The 19,612-nt window shown below is 37.4% G+C and overlaps 2 protein-coding genes across 2 annotated transcripts; both read left to right on the top strand.

Annotated features, from left to right (window-relative positions):
- Positions 1–9,271: 9,271 nt before the first annotated feature.
- On the top strand, positions 9,272–12,734 carry LOC113770774 (nudix hydrolase 25-like). Its single transcript, XM_027315354.1, has 6 exons — positions 9,272–9,586; positions 10,861–10,911; positions 11,233–11,325; positions 11,796–11,893; positions 12,275–12,386; positions 12,480–12,734. The coding sequence occupies exons 1-6, from the start codon at positions 9,521–9,523 to the stop codon at positions 12,582–12,584; spliced, it is 525 nt and encodes a 174-aa protein (XP_027171155.1). The 5' UTR covers positions 9,272–9,520; the 3' UTR covers positions 12,585–12,734.
- A 2,101-nt stretch (positions 12,735–14,835) lies between these two features.
- On the top strand, positions 14,836–18,306 carry LOC113770782 (RNA polymerase I termination factor-like). Its single transcript, XM_027315361.1, has 2 exons — positions 14,836–14,930; positions 16,145–18,306. Exon 2 carries the CDS (start codon positions 16,207–16,209, stop codon positions 18,106–18,108), a length of 1,902 nt encoding a protein of 633 aa, XP_027171162.1. The 5' UTR covers positions 14,836–14,930; positions 16,145–16,206; the 3' UTR covers positions 18,109–18,306.
- The last annotated feature ends 1,306 nt before the right edge of the window (positions 18,307–19,612 follow it).

Genomic DNA, 19,612 nt, shown 5'->3' with positions numbered 1-19,612 from the left:
ATTGTCTTTGTTTACTTGAACTGACTTTAAGTAATTGACTGCCTTTCGTCCTTGACTTTGTCTTATGCGTGACTTTTGCTTTGAAATGTTATATGCCTTTAATTCGCAAAAGCTTTTGGTTTCTTATGTACATGTATTGTTATTTTATTATTCTAGTTACATTTGCTTAGATTGAATAGATTCTATGGAGGGCACCCGTAGTGGTCGGGGACGTGGGCGCGGGAGTAGGCAATCCACGTCGGACAGGGGCGCTGGGGAAACTTCGTTTGGGCCCAACCCTGAACTTAGGGTTGACCCCAACGTTCAAATAGCTGCTGCTATGCAGCAAATGACTAATTTACTGGCCCAAGTGGTGCAGCAACAGGGTCAAAACCCTAACCCCAACTCTGGGATCCCTGGCAACCACGTGGAGAGCGAGGACAGGGCTCTCGAGAGATTTCAGAAGTTTGCCCCACCAAAATTCTTTGAGGGGCCCGATCCGGATGTAACCAAAAGATGGTTAGAGAAAATGATAGATATTTTTGCTGCCTTGCACTACACCGAGGAAAGGCAGGTGACCTTCGCCGTCTTCCAGTTAGAAGGGGCAGCCCGTTCCTAGTGGAACGTCATCCGACAGAAGTAGGAACGGGAGCAAACGCCCCGGACTTGGGTGAATTTCATGTGAGAGTTCAACGCTAAATTCTTCCCTCCTCTAGTCCAGGAACGGAAGGAAGATGAGTTTATCCGATTTCGCCAAGGAACCCAGTCTGTAGCGAAATACGAGAGTCAGTTCACCCGTCTATCCAAATTTGCTCCGGAACTGATCATGACCGAACAGCGGCGAATAAGGCGTTTTATCCAGGGTTTGAACATAGAAATTCAAAAAGACGTCGCAGTGGCCCAGGTTAATGCTTTTAGCGAGGCCGTGGAGAAAGTCCAACGGGTGGAAAGCGCTAGACTCCAAGTAAGGAACTTTCAGGCAAAGAAGTGAAACTTTTCTGGGAGCAGTTCAGGACAGGGGGAGAAGAGTGCTCCTCCCAAGTACGGACGAGGAGTTGGAGGTGGACGGCAGTCGGGAGTAGGCAGAGGAACTCCATCTAGAGGTGGCCAAGTTGGGAAAGGCCATAGAGGAAATTTCCAGAGGGGTTCAGGTTCGGCGTCCCGTGGATCTTGTCGGTATTGCGGAAAGCCAAATCATTCTGAAGACAACTGCTAGAAGAAAGATGGGAAATGTCTGCGTTACGGAAGTGCAGACCACCAGCTTGCCACCTGCCCAATTTTAAAGCAAGATGGAAAGGGAAGTTAACCACCGTCAAAGACCAACGCTGGACCAGCTAAGGGAGAAGGGACTAAACCTAAGGTGCCAGCTCGAGTGTACTCGTTAGAGGCTCAATAGGTTCCAGATTCCTCTGAGGTCGTAGAATGTACGATCCATGTATTCCACCGCTTTACAAAGGTTTTAGTAGATCCCGGTGCCACCTATTCCTTTGTTAACCCTAATTTCATGTGTGGCATTGACATAAAACCTGCTAGTTTACCTTACGATCTAGAAGTTAGTACCCCACGGGGGATCATTGCTTGGTTACTAGTATGGTGTATAAGGACTGTGAGGTTTGGGTAGGAGAGAGAAAGTTGTTAGGGGACTTGATTAGCCTGTCCATCAAGGGGTATGACGTGATCTTGGGTATGGACTGGTTAGCCAGGTATAATACCCAACTAGATTGTAAGAAAAAGATGGTAGAATTCCGCATTCCTGGGGAGGCGACCCTAAGGTTAGACATAAGGGGAAAGTTAGCATCATCCGCCCTGATCTCAAGCATTCGAGCTAGAAAACTACTAAATAGAGGGGTGCAAGGAGTTGTAGTCTTTCTAATCAACACTCTCACGGATAAATTGAAGATAGAGGATGTGCACATAGTACGGGAATTTTCGGATGCATTCCCTGATGAGTTAGTAGCTCTACCTCCGGAGAGAGAGATAGAATTCAAGATCGACCTGTTACCGGGAATCTCGCCTATCTCAAAAACCCCGTATCGGATGGCCCTTACTGAACTTAAGGAGTTGAAGTTGCAGTTACAAGACCTTTTGGAGAGGAGGTTCATTTAAGAGAGTGGGTCTTCTTGGGGAGCCCCTGTGTTGTTTGTATAGAAAAAGCACGGAAGTTTGAGAATATGTATCGATTATCGGGGCCTGAACAATATCATGGTTAAAAATAAGTATCCACTGCCCCACATTGATGAGTTGTTCGACCAGTTGCAAGGAGCAGTGGTTTTCTCGAAATTGGACCTTCGCCAAGAGTATTACCAGTTGTTAATCAGGAAGAAGGATATCCCGAAAATCGCTTTCAATTCGAGATATGGGTATTACGAGTTCGCAGTTATGCCCTTTGGACTAACCAATGCTCCTGCCGCCTTCATGGACTTAATGCATAGGGTTTTCAAACCCTACTTGGATTGATTTGTCGTTGTTTTCATTGATGACATATTGGTCTACTCCAAAACTCGCGAGGAGCATAAACAACACCTAAGAATTATTTTGCAAACCCTAAGAGAGCATCAGTTATACGCCATGTTCAGTAAGTGCGAGTTTTGCCTGGAGAAAATTTCTTTCTTAGGGCACGTAATTTCTCATGAGGGCATCTCGGTTGACCCGGCGAAAGTAGAGGCGGTGACCAATTGAAAACGGCCAGAAAATCTCATGGAAATTCGTAGTTTTCTAGGGTTGGCTGGGTACTACCGGCGTTTCATTAATGATTTCTCCAAACTAGCCGGTCCTTTAACCGACTTGACAAAGAAGCATGGTCGGTTTGTGTGGGATGCCAAATGCGAAATGAGTTTTCAGGAGCTAAAAAAAAGATTAACTATGGTGCCAGTTCTAATCTTGCCTAACGGAGTAGACGGGTTTGCCGTTTATACCGATGTGTCGCGAGAAGGTCTAGGATGCGTTTTAATGCAGAACCGGAATGTGATATCTTTTGCCTTTAAAAAGTTAAAACTCCACGAGCGGAACTACCGGACCCACGATTTGGAGCTAGCTGCCGTCGTCTTCGCTCTGAAAAAGTGGAGACACTACGTATACGGGATAACGTTCGAGGTGTACTTAGACCATAAGAGTTTTAGATACCTCTTCTCACAGAAGGAATTAAACATAAGGCAGCGACAATAGATGGAATTTCTGGAGGATTATGACTGCACTATCAACTACCATCCGGGGAAGGCAAACGTGGTGGCTGATGCCTTAAGTCGCAAGGCTCAAATAGCAGGGTTAATGATCAAAGAGTGGGATTTGTTAGAATCTGTTTGCGAGTGGAAACCCTGCCTTGGGAGTCATAAGGTGATTTTTGGTAATATTAAGGTAACATCCACCCTACTGGAGCGAATTAAAGAAGCACAAAAGGAGGATTCGATGGTACGAAAGTGGGGAGAGAAGGTGGAAAAAGGGGAATCAACCGACTTCAACTTTAGTCTCGAAGGTACTCTAAAATATCGAAATCGAGTGGTGGTGCCTAAAGATGAAACGTTAAAGACGAAGATCTTAGAGGAGACTCATCGATCCAAATATACGATCCATCCGGGCAGTAGCAAGATGTATCAGGACCTAAAAGGAACATATTGGTGGGATAACATGAAGAAGGAAATCGCTCTGTACGTACAAAAATGTCTCGTTTGCCAACATGTTAAGACGGAGCATAAAAAATCATCAGGTTTGTTACAATTCCTTGAGATACCTGAGTGGAAGTGGGAAAACATTACAATGAATTTCGTTTCAGGTTTGCCGCGAACGCAACGAGAACACAATACCATTTGGGTGATTATCGATCGATTAACCAAATCGGCCCATTTTTTACCTGTCAACATGAAATACTCCATGGAGAAATTAGCTCAGGTGTACATGGTCGAGATCGTAAGGTTACACGGCATTCCTGTGAGCATCGTTTCAAACAGAGATCCCCGCTTCGTATCTAGGTTTTGACAGAAATTTCAAAAGATTCTGGGGACCAAACTCAACTTAAGCACCACCTATCACTCGCAAATGGATGGACAATCGGAGTGAACAATCCAAACTCTTGAAAACATGTTAAGGATCTGTATTCTGGATTGTGGGGGTAACTGGGGTCAACACATAACCTTAGTGGAGTTTGCTTACAACATCAGTTACCATTCGTCGATTCAAATGGCTCCATACGAGACATTATATGGACGAAAATGTCGGTCACCGATCTATTGAAACGAAGTTGGCGAGAGGAAGGCGCTAGATCCAGCGACTATTCCATGAATGGAGGAGGCTCGAGAAAAGATTAAGTTAATACGACAACGACTCCAAACAATTCAAAGCTGACAAAAGAGCTACGCAGATAATCTAAGAAAAGACTTGGAGTTCGAAGTGGCAGACCATGTTTTCCTCAAGGTCACACCGTTACGGAGCATCACAGCGGGTAGAGGAAAAAAGCTCCAACCGAGATTTGTTGGACCTTTCAAGATTTTCCAAAGGGTTGGTAAAGTAGCGTATCGCCTGGAACTACCGTCCAGTCTTTCTCGAATTCACGACGTCTTCCACGTCTCGATACTTAAGAAGTACTATCCTGACCCATCCCATATCTTACTGCCAGAGGAAATCGAAATAGATGAATCGCTCACTTACGAAGAGAAACCTGTACAATTGCTTGACCGGAAAGTTAAGGAGTTGAGAAACAAACAGATTCCTTTGGTAAAGATATTGTGGAGAAACCATGGGATCGAAAAGACTACCTGGAAGGTAGAAGAAGAAATGTAAAAGAAATACCCTGAACTTTTCGTGAGTCAAGGTGAGAAATTTCGAGAACGAAATTCTTCTAAGGGGGAGAGGGTGTGAGAACCCGTAAATTTTCTCATTTTCTAGGTTTTATTCTATTTAAGTGCATGTTTTTCTACATTTTCTTTATTAGAAAAATTTTCTAGATAATTTTTATGATTAAATATAATTTTTAAATAATTTTTCTAGTATCGGTTAGTTTTTGAGAAATTAAGAGCGTATACCGGACGTGGGACCCGCTAGTGCGAAAAGTTCGATAAAATTCGGCCAATTAGGTTAAGTTGTGTATACCGAGTTTAATTTATCAGGTGTTAAGAGATAATTAGAAGTTACCAAATGGATTATCATTGGAAAGACAAAAGGATAGAGTTGCATTAAAGAAGGGTGACAAGTGTCACCTTGTGATTAATTCTTGATTTTGACATCTTACTTACCTTTACTAATTAACCAAAAATTGACCAAAAAATCATCTTATTTCTCCCTCGCTTGGCCGACTTTCTTGGAGGAAAAAGAAGAGAAAACTTCCAACTTCTTTCTTCAATTTCTTGCATTGATCTCACAAACCAACCGTTAAAACTTTGATTTGCTCCATAAAAATCATTCCCTTGGTAGGATTAAGGTGAGTGGTGAAGTGGTTTGAGGAGCAAAGGGACTAAGTTGCTTTCTTTCTTGAGTTTACAAGGTGAGTGGTTAAAGAATCTTTCCTTTGATCTTGATAATGTTCAATTAGTGATTGATAGTAGTTGAATAAGTGATTTTGTGGAAGAATTCTTGACTTTTGGTAGAGATGGGTGAATTTTATATTTATTATTGATTTTTTCTATTTTTATATGTTCAGTATGGTGTGGCTATGGATGATGGCTTGGGATAGTCCATAATGAAGCCATAGTGCGTAAATTGTAGTTAATTGTGGAAAATTTTCATGTTGTGCGGAAAATTCCAGATTAGGGTTTTAATTTCCCCTGCTCTGCCCGGTATTGTTTCTCCTAGTTAGAGGTCGAATTGATATTAGTGTAAAACATGAAAGTTGTAGAGAATGATGTTTTATGATTGCTTACAAAATTTCAGCCCAATCGGAGCAACGTAGCCTGTGAAAAGACCAAAATACCCCTGCTGCCCTGTTTCTGTCCAAAACTGATAATCAGCTTCTGTAATTGGTTAGTTTGACCGAGAATACTACTGATTTGGTTGTCGATGTCTTCTTAAGAATTATATCCTTGTATCTTAGCTTTCCAAAGGCTTTGGAATCACTGGAATTGGAGTCGTATGTGCTGAGATATGATTGAATGAATCAGGACTGCTAGTTGAATTTCACAGTAAATTTCGAACTGGAAAATCTGGGATTATTTTGGTAAATTTGACCTAGATACATTGTAAACTGGACTGAGTAGCTTTCATCAAAGTTGTAGCCCTCTGTCTTAGTTTCGAAGCGGTATAAATTGCACATCCATCCGATAATCGTAGAGCCAGTTGTGTCCAATACGCTAAACGACGTCAAAACTGTTTTTGAAATTTTGGGCTTAACTTTCATTTCCGGACTTTCCCTAACTTACTTTGGTACTTATACGTTCTAATGGAACCTTATTTTAGTAGTATGTGGATTCGGTTTATGACTCGTATTCGAGTTTCATTGTACTTGTTTGAATGTTTTAAGGCGTGACGGTGATTCAAGACGCTCTTTGGGCGAAAGTGTATGAAATTTCATTTATTTGCTTGGTGAGTGTACCACTCACTTGCTTGTTACTATATGGCTTTGTTACACTTGAAATTGATGCCTTGAATGCTTATTTGCACCGTTGAAATTGGTTCAAGCGAGGGTGTACTTGATCACTCTCACCCTTTATGTCTTACATATGACTGTGTTACTTGAATGGTATATGAATATATTTGAATTGGTGTCGGTTGGACGAGTATCCAATGGCCATTATTGTTATCACTGAACTCAAATCCATTGGTGTCAATTGAATCGAGCCGGCAAGGGTTTGGTTGTGAAAATTGACGAGTAATGGGGACTGTTATATGGAATCTTGTAGTATGAGACTCTCGATTCCGGTATACTCAAGTATTGCCAATTTTCCACTGTTGGAGTTCGGGTCCGGTAGGGATATGTGAGGTGGATGAAAAGTGGAAAAAGTGGGGTCTACGGTATTGGTTATTTCTTTAAGCGTTGACGGAGGGTCAACGGGGTGAGATCAAGTACGGCAAGCGAGGATAAGGGCTCTTGAGAGCCGTCCATATCCTTTTATTGAATTTAAATGTAATGTTAGTTCGGATTACTTGTTGAACGTTTGGACTGAGCAACTATGTGCTTATGTGAATTTTACTGATCTGCATGAGTGTACCTCACTGGGCGTAAGCTCACTCCATTAAATTTTGTTTTCCTTACAGGGAACCACTTTTGGGGACTATGATGTTTTGAAGCACGAGTTGAGCTAATTTTAATATATTTTGTAAAGCTCCTCGATAGTTGAAAAAATCCTAAATGTATTTTGATCTAATTATCTTCATTTTGTTTTGTAAATTACAAACGTATGTATATAACACTGTTTAACCCTGTTTATGTGTCCTATTTGGTTTGGAAATATTTTTCCGAGTTATATGACATGGCACCCACTATTCATCGACGGTTTTGGATTTTCATTTGGCTATTTTGCGATTTTGACTTGTCTGAGCGCGCTTTTATTTTCCGGAACGTTTTAAATAGTGTTTAACTGCACAGTTAGTTCTGACGAGAGCTGTGCAAGCAGTCCGCTAACCTCTTTGGTTCGCTTTAGGGGAAGGTGGGGCTGTCACATCAAAAAACAGAAAAAATATACACATAAGTAAATCTATCCTATTTGATTACTTCCTCATCTACATAACAAAAAAGAAGAAAACATCAATTACTATTCTTTTAAGATTGCAACTCACACAACTATTGCATTTTAATCGTGCGCAAATTGTATGTGTAATATCGTAATATTTTGATCGATTAAAACTTTATATGAAGTGTCACTTGAATAAATCCTCATTCGCAACAGTCAGAAAAAATTACACATCTCATTATATCGTATATGTATGATATATCAATGCAAAGAAAACATATTAATCAAACATCAATTAAGTGAAAAAAAAACAAAGAAAAAGGCAAAAATTTGGTGAGGCCATCACTATTTTGATCTCATCTAATCAAATTTGAGCCTTTTTCTCCCATTTTTTTTTTCATTTTATTATGATCCAACCATAAAGCAAACTAGTTTTCCAAGTCAAAATGTCTGATTTCATTCTGAGTAACACCTTATCTTCTGTACCTAATTGAACGAAACATTAAACATGTGCCCTAATAACTTTTTAACCTAAGTAACACGAAATAAGTACAGCGTAAGTGGCTAATGCCTTATGTGGCCACCGTCCATGAGCTATTAGCGGATACAGGAACTGAAATTACCAGTTCATTTCCACTTAATCTACAAATTGCAAGCATAGCATTCTACGTCATTTAATGAAAAAGACTTTGCATTCACAAATTTTAGATAAAACTGAAGTCTAAAACTGAAATCGAAAATCTGAATTTGTTAAATTATTGAATTGTTAAGTATTAAATCTAACACATTTTCACATTAAGTGATAAGTGAATAGTTCATCACACATTTTTTAGAGCAAATTTTGTTTAGAAAATTCAGCATCATTTAATTAATTTAATTATTTTATTTTTTGGTTATCAAATGTGTCTGAACATTTTAAAATCCGATTTGAATCCATTAAATTTAAATATTAAATTGAGTTATCAATCAGGATCTTAATCTTAAGAGTTAAGACAACCATTCTAACCACATTGGACGTATTAGATTAAGCTTTAACTTTGTCAACTCTTTTGCATAAGGACTTTGTAAGCTCACTTGGCTGCCGATCATCTACCTTTTCTGTTTTCATTTAATAGTTTTTATTCAAAATCTAACCCCCCAAAGTCCAACCATACATAGGAACACCACCTCTGTATAGTTAACTGTGAATGTGAAAAATGAAAAGTCAATATCAAGATAATTTTTTTAAAAAATTATGCATATGTACCTATCATCTAAATTATACTAAATTTACTATGTGAGTGTGTACATTGATAATTAGTATCTAAGTGCATTTACACACTCTTCCACATTAATTATACATTTTACTTCTCTCAAATCTCAAATTCAGACTTCTCTGAACAAGGAATGGACATCCCTTGGTCAAACCCTTGCAAGAAAAGGAGAAAGAATAGGGGTAAAAAAGGAGGCTCGTAAATCATACTGGTCTTAAGTCTCTCCAGAAATCACTCCGTTGAATTCAACAAGCTTTTACTAAACTAAAGCTGAATTCAGGCCCCAATTGAGAGCTAAACAAAAAATGGAAATTGGGATCACATGCAATGCTGAATTTCAACTCCTCCCAACCCACTCAGAACTCAGAAGTCATCCCTCCACATAATAAAAACTCCATCCCCCACCACTGCCACTACGCTCCAACATCATCATCATCATCATCACATACACACAAAATATAGTACTGCAAACATTAATTTAATCAAATAATGGGTTGACTTTCAGTTAGTGGTATAATGATAGTGATCCCGTCATCAAACACTAGACTTGTCCTTATATGCTTCTTCTCTCTCTCTCTCTTCCTTTCCTGCTTGTTCTCAACTCTTTCAAAGTCTTAACCTTTCTTTTGTTTCAGTTCTGTCTGACCTTTTTTCCTCAGCTGAACTCAGGATAGAGAGGAAAATAGAATAGAAATGGAGGGCCTGCCCTCTGGCTATCGCCCCAACGTTGGAGTTTGTCTCATCAATGATGATAATTTGGTACTGTTTCTTTTTCTTTTTTACTGGTAAATTTTTCTAACTCTGATTGTTGAAAAATCCAGATGGGTGTTTTTCTGTTTAAGTGATTACGATTTTGTTTTTCCTTAATGGGGTTTTTCATGTTTCTGGTTGACTTGCTCTCTTTTTTCTGTTTCCATTGATTTTTGCTGGTAATGGAAAGGGAAGTGTAAAGGGTCACCAGTTTCTTGCTTTGCTTGATCAGTAGATGATGACGATGTTTTGTTGTGAATTTGACCCGGCAAAGAGTTTGTTTTAAGCTAATTAAGATAAGAATATTGATGATGGATTGGGGTGTTATATGGTAGTAGTACCTAGTTTACGAAAATTTTTTGACCTGGTACTGTTCATGAGAGTTTTGGCAAGGAAATTAGTGAAGGAAAAATTCTTGATTCCTGGATAACAGTTAGTATGTTCTTAAAAGTTTATTCCTTTTTGTGAATTATTTTTCCAGTCTTGTTAGCTGCTTTGCTCATATATGTTTCTCTGAACTGTAGTGGATAGATCTGTAGAAAGATCAAGATGCCATGGATTTGGCATTCAGAACAACTTTCATGCTCAGAACTTTGTTAATTCTTGTGATTGAACGTAGCTGAGGTGGAAAACAAGCAAAAAATGATTTCCTGTAGGCAGATGGAAAGTAGGTTCTTGTAATTGCTGAGGTTTTTCTAGTCTGAAATCTAGGTGTCTTTCAAAATTGACATGTAAAGTATGTAGGCATCTCTACTCATTGAGTTCTGTCATATTCTCCTCCTGAGCGAAGATATACTATGTACGGCTAGGTTGTCTAGTGCTAAAAATAAAGTTCCTTATAGAGTGTAGAAGCCACCCTTGTTCTGGATATCATTCTTACCATATCTACATGGAACGTAACAGGAATTCTACATGGAAAAGTTGCGCATCTACAAATAATATGTGCAGTGCTTACGGACCATCCAGTTTTTTGGGAGTTTATTCGTGATGTGGTAGCAGCTTTCTAGCCTATTGGATTCTTATTAGTGAATTTGAATCCATAGAAAAGAAAAGGAAAAAGATGTTCCATTTTTCCTTAGGTTGATATGGATTAGGGATAAAACGAAGTGCAGAAGTTTATGTATAAACACTCCTTATTCAATGGTCTTCCACTCAAAAAGTTTATGCATAAACACTTCTTTCACAAGACTCCTTTTCACCAGTATTAGAGTATTCCTCATCCTAGTATGATAGATCTGAGTGTACAGATTTTGAATCATGGATCTGATACTACTGGTTTGCAGGTATTTGTAGCTTCCAGATTAAATGTTCCAGGAGCTTGGCAAATGCCGCAGGTAATGCAATCTACTTTTCTTGCTTAATGCTATAGTTACAATGAAGTTATGACCAGGTTGCTGTTTGATTCTTTTTAATGACTGAAGGAAGAGTTCATTATCAGCTTTATCCTACATCTCTTTTTATCATTCCCTTGAATTTGTTTGTGTATTATATGCTCAACAATATATGGCAAGAGAAAGATTTCCACTAATTTTTTTTTTCTAATGGATACATTCCCTACATGATCATTGTGTTTCATTGGGATTTAATCCATTGCATGAGGTGATGCAACTGCTTCAGCATCCTTATCTGAATCATGCTTGATTTATTACTATTAGGGGGGAATTGAAGATGGGGAGGATCCTAGGTCTGCAGCGACTAGAGAATTGCGAGAAGAAACTGGAATTGTCTCTGCTGAAATAATTGATGAGGTTTGTCTAAACTGAATCTCAACTATGCTTCAAGCCTCTTGCTTATAATGCAAACGGGTATGCTTTATGTTCCTCCTAAGTATCCTTAAATTTTAGGTATTCTAGCACTTATGTACATATATTCTTTTGTTTTTTAGGTTGATGTACGTATGTTCTGGAGAATGCTTTAGAAAATAGGTCTTAACATCTAAGAACCTTTTGACTTTCTGAAACATTGGAAACCTTTTAAACGTGATTCATCTGGTGTGCACAATCGTGACAAATAAGTTGGTGAAAATACTATAATTACGTAACTTCTGACAAAATTATGTAGCAGATTGATTTCAAATGGTGATTCTGGTTATGATTTGCACATTTTTCCATAAGAAATTGCTTTAGGAGAAATAATCTAATACTTCAGTGTATGTTCTAGTGTTTCAGGAGAAAATGGGAAACTTAGTAGTTTGCTAAATGTTGTTGTCCTTTATCAGGTTCCTCAATGGTTGACCTATGATTTTCCTCCTGCTGTTAAGGCAAAAGTGAATCGCCTTTGGGGAGGAGGAGAATGGCATGGTCAGGCACAAAAGTGGTGAGTAGTGTCTGTACATTTTCAGTATCCCTATTTGGTGTTTTTGAAGCCTATTGGAGTTTATAGATGAATGAAACGTGCAATTCATACATGTGTAGAAGATGTACCTTTGTATCTACTCCACAGTGTTGTCAAAGGTTAATTCCATCGTTATTGTTTTCTGGTGCTTTCAACTAATCCTTGTTTCTTGACTTCTGGTTCTTCCCCTTCTGCTGTCTCCTCCACTCTTTCTATAGTTCTAATCTTCCTTTAACTGGCTTCTCTACCCTTCATCAATTCCTCCTCAGCCAACATGTTACTTGTTCTTTCTCCCTAGTTCTCCCCCTTAGAGTTCCTACTTACGAATCAATTGCACGATAATTTAACTTTTGTTCTCAACAGGTTTCTCATGAGATTGACAAAAGATGAAAGTGAGATCAATTTAGCAAACGGTGAAGTTGAGCCAGAATTTGCTGATTGGAAATGGGCTAGACCTGAAGAAGTCATCGAACAGGTACTGTTCTCTATGCCTTCCCAGCTAAGGTTCTCAGTGCTTTTTGTCTTCATGGTAGCTTACCAGGGCAAGTTATAATGTGACTGATAACAGGCAGTGGACTACAAGAGGCCTACCTATGAGGAAGTTATGAGAACCTTCGGCCCCTACCTTAATGATAATGGAAAGGCTGCCAAATGCCAATCGACAAAGTGGTGAAAATAAGTGCAAATATGCAGTTTTTTCTTTCTTTCTCTGGCTGAGTTTGCAGTATTTAGATTCTAAAGAGCTCTCTGTAAATGAATATGGCAATCTGAAACCTTAGCTAGCTATCACGTTTTTATGGTATATGTTTCTTTAAGGTTTTAACGGGCTTGCATGATTTGTGCTGGAAGGGTACGCTGATGCATTGATGCTATAAAACGGGTAATGATCTTCTCCACAATTCTGGAATATAATGCAAGATTCTTTGATAAAATCTCCAACTTTTAACTCTGGTTAATGAGCAAGAGGGGAGCAATTAGCTGCACGATGAATGTTTAAATTTTGGATGTTTACAGTCTGGTCAACACACATTTTTCCAGGTTTATGTGTATTGCCCTTCTTGAACTTATTCATTTTTCCAAATTAACTTTTATAAAAATTAAGGGAAAAGTCATTCAGAGTCACTTACATTTCGTCAAATGAATTTTTCGTCATTCACTTTTAATATGTTAACTTTTCATCTATTACAAATTTATGTTAGTAGGATTTGATCCCAACATAAATTTTTGACCACTTTTTAGCGTGCAATCACCACGTGATCACATGCAATAACTTTTTATGCACAAAAAAGGTCAAATATCACTTTTTTAGGGAAAAGATGAATATAGTTAAGGTCAGATTCTACCATTTTAGGGATAAAAATGAATATGAATCGAATTATTTATTTAATTATAAATAGGATTTAACCTTTTAGCCTCCCAAAAAATAACCATATGTAGGTCACATGATGGATTCAGAGTAAAAAATGGTCGAAAATTTATTTTGCAATCAAATTTTACCGATTTAATTTTATAAAGGATATAAAATTACCATTTTAAAAGTGAAGAACGAAAAAATTCATTTGACGAAATATATTGCGCGTTTTAAACAATTTTCTCAAAATTAAGACCAGAGCTCGTTTAACTAGTAGTATCTGTTGGCACTAGTTAGCTACCAACCTGAATTTCTTCCTGAAGTTAATGAAATTGAAGATGTATCAGAATGTGATTCACAAAGAGGTTGCAGTCCCAAAGAAGAAAGTTAGCTTAATGCAAATAGAAAGCTGCGAGGGGCCAAAAGTAATAAGAGAGTTGATGAAATCTTCTAGTTTAGTAAATAGTTTACTGCATCAAGAGAAAACACACAGGATGAAAAGTAATTGCATTAAAATGGTGCAAGTAGTCTAGGATTTTGTCTACAGAGTGGAATACCCAATCAGATTAAGTTTCCACTCATAGTTTACCGTAAAAATATACCCTTTTGGCTGAAAATGTTGTAAAACGAATAAAATAAACTACTAAAATTGGGATTAGAATATTAGAGAAAGAAGTAAAGAGAATAAAGAAGCATTTTCTTATTATATTCAACTGATAAAAAGTTGTTACAAGAGAGAGGTTAGAATACCTCTATATATAGGTAATACAAGATAAAGGTACATGAATTCTATTAAACATTTATTCATGAATTTAGTGCTTCAAGTACATCAATTGAATAGTTTCATAAATGAACTAACGAATACCGAAGTACGCGCGAGCGTGTAAGTTCTTAATTTAATTATTCATTTTCTTTCTCTTAGTTGTCATGTTAGGTGGATACTGGATACTTGAATTTTATCCATATTCATATCCAACTCCATCTAACCAATTCCCCTCATAATTTCTCTCTCTTTTAAAATTTAATCGTTTTTAATAAATTTAAATTATATTTAGTTATGATTTTCCTCTCTCTTCTAGCAAACTTTATTTTTATTTATAAATTCACTTAATTATTCTAGCTACGTGTATTAACCTTATTTAGTTTTGTTTTAATTGTAACTTCATTAAAGTTTTTGGAAACTAAATATCGGTTCTTGAAGAAAAAAAATATGTTTTTATATCTTTTGTATTTAATTGAATACAGACATATAGTTTTAGGTTTTTAATCATATAAAAATTTAATAATTGATTCAAAGATTAATATGGTATCTCAACGCCTTTTATATTAATTTGCTAAAATAAATATTCATGAATACGTACGAATATTATTTTTTTGAATTATTTATGTTTGCGTAAATTCACAGCTAATCATGTATTAAATGGAAATCGCGTTAATCCACGGATTAAAATACTTGTAAAAGGATCTAAGAGTTTCAAAACCGGGTTTTTTTTTTTTTTTTTTTAAATTTTTTGGACGCTTGACTTGCCTAAGTTATGTTTGACCGACCAGACCTATTCCTGATCTTGCCCTTCGCCACCACCCCACTGCCCTTCCTCCTCACCGAATTCGCCTCCTGTCTCCTCAGAGACATGACAGTACAGACGCCGGCGGCTTCATCTATCTAAGGTAAGTTTGTTTCTCGCAAGTATAAATATGTTAATTGGCATGTGCTTTGCTCTTGGGAGATTGGCTGTGAAAGGGACGGCAAATTGATGTTTGACTGAACACTTCGATGTGTGGAATGATTTCACAGCAGCATAGGCCTACTGTTTGAAAGATAGTACCGGTAGTAGTTAAAAATGTGCATTAATATAAGAAGCAGAATAGTAATAATTGATGCTGCTATTTGGGAATCAAGTTTTGTATTAGTGTTTTTTCATATTTGGCATTCGTGTTCTAGATTAAGCTTCGCGTGTAAGAAGTAAGAACATGCCGGAGATTATATTCTGCAATAATTTATGACATATGGATCGTAAGAAAAAGAACTAAAATGTATATATTGGGCCTAGAAAATTTTTGAATAACTCAATGTATAGAAACTTAATATTTCAATGCCTAAATAAATACTGTGATATGTTTTCAACTAAGCAAAACTTAGTATACTTCAATTTGTTTTGCATTTTTTCTTTCAGATGATGTTGCCGCGTCAAGGTTTTAGATTGAAACAAGTTATTACAGTATTTCAACTTGAGGGAGTTGATGAATGTACATAAATAGGTGTACTTTTCATTTATATCTTTTCATTGTCTTAAGATTTTAAGATGTATTAGATTTCTATTTAGTTTAGTTTGATAGTTTGGATGGATTTGGAGGTTGTTATTCTTCATTTGTGAAGTTGTTGGTTGGATTGTATGTGTTTTGAGTTTTCAAAGTTGGTTTTACTTTGTGCGTATGATATGTGGGAAATGTGTAGGAAGAAGGAAAACACCAACGTGTATGTACTTTTTGTGGTATTTCCAACGTGTATGTATGGTATTTCATATATATATATATATATTTAATATGTATTTATGACATCATGATGATGTCACCCAGTTCTTAGACCGTTCCAACCCCGATGAACCCTGAAATTCATCTCTTGTTAGCTTATTCTGTGCTTTCTCCCCCCCCCCCTTCCCCCCTTTTCTGGGTTTAATTGTGTACTGTAAGTTAGGATTTCAGGAGATTAGATTCTTGAGTTTCACCAGAATAGAATTTTGGACTACAGCGGAATAAGATTTACTTAATGGGAACTGTAATTTCTACAAACTTAATTAATTTTGACGAAAATGTTACTTATGAAAAATTGATGATTTACTCTCCCTAAATTGATAGATTTGTTTGAAATTTCTTGTTTACAGGAATTAATTGTTGTGACTTGTGAGAGAGTTGCGAAGGATAGGAATAGGTATTTTGAATACGAATGGGTGCGGAAGAAGAGGGGACTGTGGAGGTTAGGAAGAAAGACAAGAAGGAGTCTAAGAAAGGGAAGAAGAATGAGGTTGCTGATATCCATATTTGCAAGGGTGATGGTGGAGGCAAAGATTCGGGTAAAAGTGCTGAAAAAGACATGAAAAAGTCTAAGAAAGGGAAGAAAAATGAGGTTAGGGATAACGAAATTTATGAGGGTAATGGTGGAGGTAAAGATAAGGTAATTGAGAGTTGTAAAAGTGCTGATAAAGAATGTGGCAAAGGTGGAAATTTTGAGAAGAAGAAAAAAGAGGAGGAGAAATATGAAGTTAGTGAAAGCAGTAATGAAGGTAATGGTAGGAGGGAGAGAGGAAATGATACGAAGAAAGATTTTGAGCATAGTAGGGGAAGGAACGATGGTGTGGATGTACTGAAGAAGGTCGAAAAGAAGAAGAGAAAGAGAGAGAAGGATAAGAGAATTGGCTCTGACAACCAATTGAAACAGGAAGAACTTGAGGATGCTAAGCATGGAAGTCAGTTGAGCATGAATGGGACATGCTCTGAAGCAATACGAGGGGCTAGAGAGGGGGATGGTGTGGTGAAGGTTGAAAAGAAGAAAAAGAAGAAATTAATTAGTGTTCATTCTGGTGGTTTGCAGCAGGGAAACACTAGTTCGAACGAAACTGAAGCTCAGGAGAACAAGGATCAAAGTGGAGAAGAAGCTAAACTTGAAGCAATTGATGAAGACTGTGAAACGGAAAACGTTGAGGAGCAAAAGAAGAAGAAGAAGAAGAAGAAGAAGAAGAGAGAGAAAATGAAAGAAAATGATGTTGCAGGTGCTAGTGGGCTAGGTATTCTGGCTGAAGAGTCCATGAATGACAATGCTAATTCAACCTTGAATGAGAAATCTGACAAAGATTTGCAAAATGGAGGTAAAAGGAAGAGGGAAAAGGCCAAATCAGTGAAAAATGGTTCCAAAGATCCTAAAGCTGAGAAAAGCAAGAAAAAAGTAAGGTTTTCAGGCACTACGGAGGTTTTTCCTCCATCTGATGATAACTTAGTTCGGGGTAAACGTTTCTCTAGCGAAGAGGATGAGATCGTGAAACAGGCTGTCTTTGACTATATAGAGGCACATTGTTTAGGTGAAGAAGGTTTGAACATGGTCTTGAACTGCAGGTCACACCCTGAAGTTAAGAATTGCTGGAAGGAAATAACAACTTGCTTACCACATCGGCCTCATAGTGCCATCTATTATCGTGCTCAGGTTCTGTTTCGAAGGGATAAAAAGCGTAAATGGACTGAAGAAGAGATTGAAATGCTCCGTGAGTCCCACAAGATGCGCGGGAACCAATGGAAGGAATTGGCTGACGAACTTGGCAAACATAGGTTTCATGTAAAGGACACTTGGCGCAGAATAAGACATGAAAATATGAGAAAAGGACGTTGGTCTCAGGAGGAGTACCAGATTCTATTTGATTTAGTGAACACAGATCTGAGAATGAAGTATTGTGAAGAGAAGAAATCCAAGCATGGCATGTTACGAGATAATATTCCTTGGGCTGCAATTAGTGATAAATTGTCCACACGACCTGAAGCTAACTGCTGTCTAAAATGGTACAACCAGTTAACATCATCTATGGTGACTGAAGGTTTATGGGCTGATGCTGATGATTATCGCCTAATTGATGCACTTTTTCAGTTGGATGCCAGCTGCACTGAAGATGTGGATTGGGACAATCTTCTTGAGCACAGGTCTGGAGATGTGTGTCGAAAACGTTGGAGGCAAATGGTTCTTCACATTGGCGACTGTCGAAGCAATTCATTTGCTGATCAAGTTGAAGTACTGGCAAAGCGATATTGTCCAGATCTACTCGAAGCTAGGGAGATCTGGGATAGCAAGCCTATTGTCCCATAGCCTGCTTATTACTTTTCATGTGATACAGCTGTTGTAATCCATGAATACCGAGTAATTTTGATGGTTGGGAATTGATATGTTGTATGTATGAGCTTAGCGGAGCAGCAGTTGTGAATTTGCATATGTCGAATTGAAAATTTTCAGCTGAAATTTTGCGAGCATCCATTCTGGTGCAATCCTTGGTTTCTCATTCAGTTATTCTCTTCTTTTTCAGTTTACATTTTTGCACTTCCGTATCCTGTAACTGTGCTAAAAAGTGTAAACCATCAGGCCAAAGCTAAAACAGTTTTGCTTAGTTGCAGAAAACCCCACCTAGAATAAATTAACTAAGTTTCGTGCGTGAAATCTCATCATACAACTCTTTTTTAATGCTAATTTTTAGTCAAATGGGTAATTGCTACAAGTACATTCAATCTTACATGATATTTTGGCAGTAAAAGCTACTCACCATAAGGTATAAAGAAATGATGCAAAAATCCAGCCAGAGATTTTATGCTTCTTTGAGGTTTCGATGTCGAGTGCTCAACTAATATCTCGTTCTCCATGATTTTGTTGTTAATTCTTATTCCAGTGACATTTATTACAATATTAGTGCTGTATTGTCTTCTAAAATCTTAACCAACATTATTCCAGGATCCCATACAAGTCCTCCAATTATTAAACTTGCGTCTGAAAAAGGGAAAAAATTCCAAGATATATTGTACTGCATAACTAATAGACTTATAGGGTCGGGTTTGTTTGGCTAGCCAATTTTTTTCCCAAAAAAAAATTGTTGGCATTGTAAATACACATTTTTAATTACTCTTTTTTTTTTTAATCTTTCTAACTATCTTTTTTATCTTAAATATATCACATTATAAAAAAATACTACAATAATTATTCTTTTTTTAAAAAATAATCTCCTATCTATATATTCATTAACTATTTTTCAGGGATCTGTTTCAAATATAATCCTTATTTGATCAAATGATATAATATAAAACTAGTCCTCCTGGCCCTCTCGGAAAATCCAAAGTCTCTTTACATGGTATTAGTTTCTTGTACTTCGGTCACTGTCATAAATAGGGGTGCAAACGAGTCGAACTTAATCGAGTAACTCGCCAGCTTGATCAGTCAAAACTCGAGTTGGAACTCGCATGGACCGAGTTCGAGCGGTTCAAACTACTTTATGAGTTGAGTTTAAGTTTAATATATGAAGTTTGAAAGTTTATCGAATTTAATGAATCGACCTTCACACACACACGTACGTGTGCACACACACATATTAATTTTTTTATTTATTAGTATAAAATGTCTATTTCATCTCTTGATTAAAATTATATAAAATATAACTTTATATTTCTTAAACTCAATTAGATTTGATTGGGTTCGATAAGCGGGAGATTGAACAATGTAAAATATTATCGAGCTCGATCTTAACTTTCAAGAACTGTGTAACTCGAATTCGAATCCAAGTTTTTTTTAGCTCAAGTCAAGTAATACATTACACGAATTCGACTAGACT

The sequence above is a fragment of the Coffea eugenioides genome, chromosome 5 (assembly GCF_003713205.1).
Source record: "Coffea eugenioides isolate CCC68of chromosome 5, Ceug_1.0, whole genome shotgun sequence".
Classification (NCBI taxonomy): Eukaryota; Viridiplantae; Streptophyta; class Magnoliopsida; order Gentianales; family Rubiaceae; genus Coffea; species Coffea eugenioides.
The sequence above is the reverse complement of the archived record's forward strand: the minus strand, read 5'-3'. Positions and strand labels throughout refer to the sequence as shown.